The 7,211-nt window shown below is 40.5% G+C and overlaps 1 protein-coding gene across 3 annotated transcripts in view; it reads right to left on the bottom strand.

The window, feature by feature from the left end:
* Window positions 1–1,354: 1,354 nt before the first annotated feature.
* The window catches only part of TSPO (translocator protein), a 37,023-nt gene continuing 31,166 nt past the window's right edge, over window positions 1,355–7,211 (bottom strand). For all 3 annotated transcript variants that reach the window (XM_075718615.1, XM_075719318.1, XM_075720031.1), the window contains 3 exons: window positions 6,412–6,612; window positions 3,016–3,154; window positions 1,355–2,117 (listed from right to left, as the gene is read on the bottom strand). In XM_075718615.1, coding sequence (XP_075574730.1) covers window positions 1,941–2,117; window positions 3,016–3,154; window positions 6,412–6,612 — 517 coding nt within the window. In that variant the 3' untranslated portion in view covers window positions 1,355–1,940. The remainder of the gene's footprint in view (window positions 2,118–3,015; window positions 3,155–6,411; window positions 6,613–7,211) is intronic.

Genomic DNA, 7,211 nt, shown 5'->3' with positions numbered 1-7,211 from the left:
TCTCGAATCAGGGTAACTGACTGAAATTTAGCAATTTTAGGCTGTATTTATGTTGCTTTATATGTATGTACAAGTTGCAAAAATTCTGCTGTCCGTTATGAAGTATATATAATGTGGGTTGTATTTTTTTAAGCTAGTTGCAGGAATTGGGATCTGCTTGAGAGCCAAGTACAGTTATAAAATTGTATAAATGTCCTAAACCTTACTTCAAGCTTTGTAAATATGCAGCATGTTACCCCTCCTGATCAGGAAGGGAGAGGGATGTTTTAGGCTATTTGAGGCTGGTCTGCAGAAATGACCTTCTTTCCATGGACTGGAACATAGGCTGTAGAAATAAACCATCTGTGTCTTACGAAAATTCAGTCACTGCACAGGTGTGGCAGTAGGGAGAGGGAGAGATGGATTGTACAGCCAGAAGTGGTGCTGACAGCCATATCAGTCTGTTCATGAGTCAGAACTTTTTTGGACTCCTTACTTAAATGTGGTTAAAGAAACATGGTGAAGTGCTTAACATAGATGGTGTGACTATTTCCGATGCAGGGAAAAAGTTTGTCTGTGATATAGAATATAGTAATGGCTGCTTGAGACTGGACATAAGGGGTCGTGCAGTGCTGCTCAGCAGATGTATTTGTCACTTGTAGGAGAGCAAAAGGCACTTTCTGCCTTCAAAGTACCTGAAAACATGTAACAAAGTGCCTGTGGATCTAGAGTAAAGGGGAAGGTTTCCCTCATCGCAAAGGGAAAAGTGATGTCATGCTTAGCAAACCAGAAGAATGACTCTACAAAAGCAGTAAGATTTGTGCAGTGGGACCACAAGCTGTGGGCAAAAATAGTCTATGTTGTGCTCTTAGACAAAAGAGATGGTTTTTATATTCTAGGAGGCAACTGGTTGAACCAAGCATCCCCGATCTTACTATGTCAGCTACCACAACCGTGAAGAGGAGAAACCCTTCTTTCTCTTCCTAAGCAGCTAAAGTGAGAAGGTGCAGGTAGGAGACACATACAGCTACGGTGTATGTACTGCCCTGCTGGGCCACAGACCCACCCATGGCCTGGCTGCCAGCTCCATTGTCAGGGTCTGGTGGTGAACTGGCATCACCGAGGGTCCAGGTGGAATATGTTAGTGCCGTTTGGCCAGTGCTGCTGGTGATGCCTCAGAGGCGTGTGCAGGGGGCTGCTGAATATTTGAGTCCCCTCAGTTTCTGTCCAGGTGCTCTGAATTTCCTGTCTTGTCTTGCCCATTGCAGTGGTGAGGAAATGAAGGGGCTGTCTTTGAGGCTACAGCATCCTGTTGCCTTCAGTATTTTCTGCTCAGAACCATTTAAAAACAATAAAAACAGAGGAACAAGGTTAGTAAGTTTACATGCAGTTTAATGCACTTGGCTGATGCTAGATTGTACAATGCTTCAAAGTGGGAAGGCACAAATTGTGGAAAAAAATCTCATCTTAAAACGTTTCCAGAGTACAATGACCAGAAGATATTTATCTGGCAGCTGTAGTGGGGCACATCAGAGCATGAAAGCACCGTGTCTAGTGGTAAATATGAAAGATTCAGGCCACAATCATGCCTGTCACTGTTAGGAGCAGCTTTCTGGAAGCTGTGTTAATATATGGCTGGATTTCTTCCTCAGAACATAATGAACTTGCAGTTCATGCTTGTTTCTGGTAATAGTTAAAATGCTATTGTCATATAAAATGTAATGCTATAACATAGAAAACTAGTACTTTTCAGTCAGCACTTTGTTTGCTATAAAACTCAAGTCAGATGTATGCCCCTTTGTGACTTGCCTAGTAAAGACATACTTGTTTTAAACAAGTACTGCTTTGTCAACTTGTAATTAGCAAACGAATGGTATAAGTAGTTCAGCAAAAAATATAAAAGACCATAACTTTATTTAGAAAATTCTTGTGGAAAAAAAATCTTTTTGGCTAAAAAATGTTTATTCAGGTTGTTTCTTGTTGCGATTGTCATTCCAGATACGGTAATTGAGTGCAGAAGCCATGGTTAGCCAAGCTAAATAAGGAACCATCAAATAAGCTGCTGTTTTGTTGATATTATACCAGGAAGCAGTTGTAGCTGTTGCCGTACCAGTCGTGAGCAGGAGAGTCACCAACCCCTGAAACACAGGAAGGTGGTTAGTGTTGGTTTTTACTTGTTGCATTTTCTTGACTAGATAGTCTTTGTGTGGCTCTTTCCACTTAGCTCTGGCACTTGTTGGATCCCTCTGTGAGTTAATTCCTTCTCAGCAAACCAGCCAGCAAAAAAAGATAGATTTCTGCCAAGTAATGAGTTGAATTGACTCGTAAAACGATACAACAGTCACAAGAAAGGGTGCTGCAGCTGGGAGCAGGAGAGGGAGAATAAAATCCCCCTCACCCATACCTCTTTTCTTTGGCAGTGGGAATTGCTACGTTGACTACAAACCCAGTGTGACTTTGAGCAAGTCACTTAGCTAAGTGAACTTATCCAGTCTTTTCATGTCATAGATGCCTCCTGAAGAGATGCAGTGTGAATGAATCAGTGATGGATTGCAAAGTCTTCCACTGTTACAGCACTGCATATATAGAGAACGAGGCAAATATTTTTATTACTGATTTTTATTTTTGAGGCAAGCTCGTTTCTCTTCAGACTGCAGAAAATTAGTCTTGTCTAAAACAGGTGCTGATTACCTGAGTAATGTTATGATAAGCTTCTTATCACTGCTGTTTGCCAGAGGCACCTAGGAATTTTAGTGAGGCGTACATGTTTACATTTTCTAGTCACACAAAGCTCTTATCAAGGGGTGGCAGAAAGAGCTTCTTGAAATCTAAACATTTAAGGATGTTGTAGATATGTAAATTCTCTCAGGTGGCTGCTGAGATGCATTGAAGAGAATTTTAGAAAACTTCTGCAAGCCATATTCTGTGCTCAGGCTCATTTTCAGGGAGAAAAAGATGATGTCACAAAACTTTCATCTTGGCACCTTGCAAATGACAGCAGAAGCCTATGATTAAGAAACTTACTTTTCCACTTACCCATCCCATTTTGTGAGCTCCAAAAAATATTGGAGTCCATGCCCAGTTTAATGCCAGCTGCCCTGCATACAGACCCAGAGGAACCACCGACTTTTCATTGAAGCCCCCCAATTCCTTCCACACAAGGTAGGAGCCATATCTGGAGAAAGCAAATGTAAGGTGTAATTCAGTACTTTGGTTAGAAAGCAACCACACATTCTTGATCAAATTAAATTACTTCAGTGCGAGGGTCTAAATTTATTTGGAAAAGTAAATAGCCAGGTACTACTTGGCAGAGTAACTAGCTGCACAGGGTTGATCACCTCCTGCAAATAGCAATAAGGAGAGAGAAAAATTCCCTATCCTGCCAGAGTTCTCACCTCTACGTGCAGAGGAGCAGATGACCTACTACTGCATTTCAGTCTTAAAAGAGAAAGCCGTGTTGAAATGGAAGCAAGTCTAAGATGCAAGGGTAAAAGGTAAGTCTCTAAATAGTGAAGAAGCAGTTAATTTTGGTACTGGGAGATGGTGCTTTAAAAATAAATTTAAAAAAAAAAACCCAACCCACTAACAAAATTTTTAAGTGGATGAAGTGAATATAGAAGTAGGAATTGAGTGGCATCCCAAAGCACAGGTGAGTATGGGGATGGATGGGGAGCAGGAGGAATCCTACAGTCACTTTTCAGAAGGAAGAGGACAGAGATGGGGAGAACAAAGATTTTAGGAGTTCTGTGGAAAGAATTAACCACAAGGAGCATCTAGCACCCTTCCTGCCTGCCTACAGGATCCTGGCTACTGAAAGATCTTCCAAAAATATTTTAAAGATTTTGAACAGAATGCCACAGAAGAACAGTTCACTGGAGGGATCCCAGAATGTAAACTGCTAAAGACAGGAATACTCAGGATCTGGGAGACTTACTAATGTAAGGTTTATTTTTGCACTGAAGGAGCCTGATTAGAACAGGGGGCATTCATCACCTAAGACTATTTCTTTTGCTCTTGTTTGACTTTCCCTTTAGACATTAGCTAGATTTCAATCCAGATGACTGCACAGCCATTCCAAGTGACTACAGTAGAATCCCCTGGATAAAATGCCAGCATCTGGAATTATACCCTTGTTTCAGAATTAGTAACTGAATACTGATTCCATCCTGGTAGGAATGTCAACTGGACTGTGCACTATGCTGGACAGCAGGGGGCTCATACATATTTCTGCTGGCAGTGGCAAAGACTGAGACCAGCTTGTAAGCATTATTGTTTTAGGAGAAGACAAACATCCGTAGGAGTAATTGCAAGGAGTTTGTGTTCATTTGTAGGTCATACAAGAAGGATTTTTTTTTTTTCCTGTTTAACCCAGTTAGTGACCCAAGCTTGCTTCTTGGCCATTACTTTCATAAGGACTGAACAATGCAGCTTTGATATCTTGGCAGTTTGATTGCAGAGAGTATTAAAAGGGGAGGCAGGGTAAGCATTAGAAACTTAACAGTTTATCTTCATAAAAGGCATCAGGACCCAAATCTGTTCCTAAGTGATTTACAGAGCCACAGTGGGGACTTAAGAGTTCTTCGTACATCTAACTAACTTCAGACCAAGATCATGATGTACAAATCTGCTAGGAAGCTAAATGTAAAGAAAGGCATGTAAGCTTATTAAATCTTGCTTTTAGTTATTTCTTGCTTGTAATATATTCAAGAGATTCTAAAGGAATGAGAAGTCTTGATCATTCAAGGAATGTGTGCATGTGATGGATTACAGAAGAAAAGGCCTGGTAATAAATACAATCTTTGCACTGAGCTAGGTGTATAGTACACAACCAGGACCATCCACTTCAGAATATACTGATTCTGATGTTATCAAAGTAAGTGATAAGCTGTCACAATTTGGACTTTCAAAATACTTAACTTGATATCCAGGTTTATGACGAGGAATCCAGAAACAGGGTTACAGAATGTGCAGTCAGCTTGAAGGAAGCCCTTCACGGGAAAGCCACTCAGCTCTTGTGTCTTTGATAAAAGGCATTTTTTTATTCACAGGACAGTAATGATCTGATTCAAATGCTAAGTCTTGGAATATACAAGAGTAGAGAGCAATTTTATAAAGTACACTCTGTAAGAGAAGAAAGAAAAGAGAATACTGATAGGAAAGGAGGGACAGTACATGAGGCTATAAATATTACAAAGCTTTTCTGGAAAGAAAATGAAACCAAAATGAGAGAATGTGCGAGAGCCAATTTAGCATTCAGATGGTTTCAGACATTGCATCATTGCTGTATTTTGCAACAGGTGGTGTGGTATTTAAGATAACCTGCAGGATGACTACGTAATGTTAACTTGGAAAAGATTTGGTCTCTTTGAAACTTTATATAGTTAAGCCAGTGCTATATACAAACTACAAATCACTTAAAATGTACTGTCAAGATGGAAGAAATGGAAAGGGTAAGCCATAAGACATATTGCAGCCTAAAAACTATTGCTATTGGATTAGCAATGATGTGTATTTGATAGTTAGGAAAAAAACATGCTGAATCTTGCTATGTAGCTAGTTCTTAATGACCAAGTGCAGAAGAGACACAAAGCATCATTTTGTGCTTGGGGGCTGTGCTGACCTCTGTTGAGGCTCTGGGAGCAGAGTGCTGCCTTTCCTCTGTGGCACAGCTCACCAGAGTTAACATAAAAGCACGTAATGTTGGGTGGACAGCTTCTAGAGCAGTCTGTGAGGAGCATCAAAACTGCCCAAACAATCTCCTGAGACAACCTACCTCTATAAATATCTTTGCTACATCTTATTAAAAGTAATAGCTGCCAAAATACAGTATTATTAAACTTTTAAGGTTCCTGTGGGAATGGTATTTGGCCTTGTGATTCCTTGTTTATTTGACAGTAATTGCTGTGCTGTCAAGTATTTTAAACTAGTTAAATAAGAAGACAGTAGATGGTTTCAAACATTTACAGTTTAACAGGCTGGCAGTTTTATTTGACAGGACATGTATGTTTTGATTTTGGTTTCTTTTAATTGAGCTCTGTTAGAACAGTTCTATGCTAATTCTCCCTCCTGCCCCCCCCCCCTTTTTTTTTTTAATTTTCCTAAAACTACTGAAGGACATACATAGAAGAGATCACAGTGCTGCCTTGCTCCATCGCTGCCAGCTTGGCAGGTCTTCCCCTCAGAATGAATGAGGAAAGCAAATGGCAGCTTTTCAAACTCCTGCTTTTGATGTGGATACTTGTGCATACAAAATGTCCTATCAAACACATACACAATTCCTAAAACAAGTTTTCACCTGTTCAACAGGCAGCTTGACATGGTTTCTTATAAACATACAGCCACAGGAATACAACAATAGTTCTCTGGTCCAGCATTATACAATAAGCATCTCTGAGATCAGATAAGTGCCTTAATACAATGTGAAAAACATACCCCATAGATGTATAGAGAGTTCCCCAAACAGGAGCAAACACCCAGTTAGGTGGGCACCAGGATGGCTTCTGTAGAGATTGATACCACACTGGGATTTCCTTTTTGGTTATCTTGCTTCCTAAAAGTCCTCCTGCATGGGGCAGGAGTGTGAAACCCACTGCTGGGGCCCAGGCTGATGCCACTTCCATTGAGACAGTGAATCTGAAACAAACCCAAAGATGTTGATTGGCAAAGCAATTTTAAAATGTAGCTACAAAATTTTCCGGTTTTAGCAGATTTTAAAAATATACACATGTAGGATCTGATCCACAGCCTAGTCTTGTCACTGAGGAAGGCTGCAGCTGAAATTAACGGATCTTGTACCAGGTTCACTGGACAATACCCCCATAAAGGGAGCTATCCTTTACACTGGGGGGGGACACGCAGGAATGAGGCCTTTACTTCCCTCTCAGCTTTGTGCACTGAGATTATTGAATTTTATCTACATAAATATCCTCACCCATAAGTATGCCAGAGGAGTAAAGCAGTTTGGTATTATATGAACGCCACTTGGAAAAGAAAAGGAAAAAAAAAAAGGCACTAAGTGTGTATTTCTGTATTCATCGAGGTCCATTCACTCAATGGAATGGTGTGGGGAAGGGTAAGGAAACAGCGTTTGCTTTCCTGTGCTCAAGCAAAATAATTTTATACATTGCGTTGCATTTTTAGCCTCAAAAGGGTGGTAAGGATGCACAATGGCTATTAAGAGTGATGTGAATTAGCAGCAGACACTTGAGAAGCTGCCTCAGAAAATAAACACC

This window comes from Pelecanus crispus, chromosome 1 (genome assembly GCF_030463565.1).
Source record: "Pelecanus crispus isolate bPelCri1 chromosome 1, bPelCri1.pri, whole genome shotgun sequence".
In the NCBI taxonomy this organism is placed as follows: domain Eukaryota; kingdom Metazoa; phylum Chordata; class Aves; order Pelecaniformes; family Pelecanidae; genus Pelecanus; species Pelecanus crispus.
The sequence above is the reverse complement of the archived record's forward strand: the minus strand, read 5'-3'. Positions and strand labels throughout refer to the sequence as shown.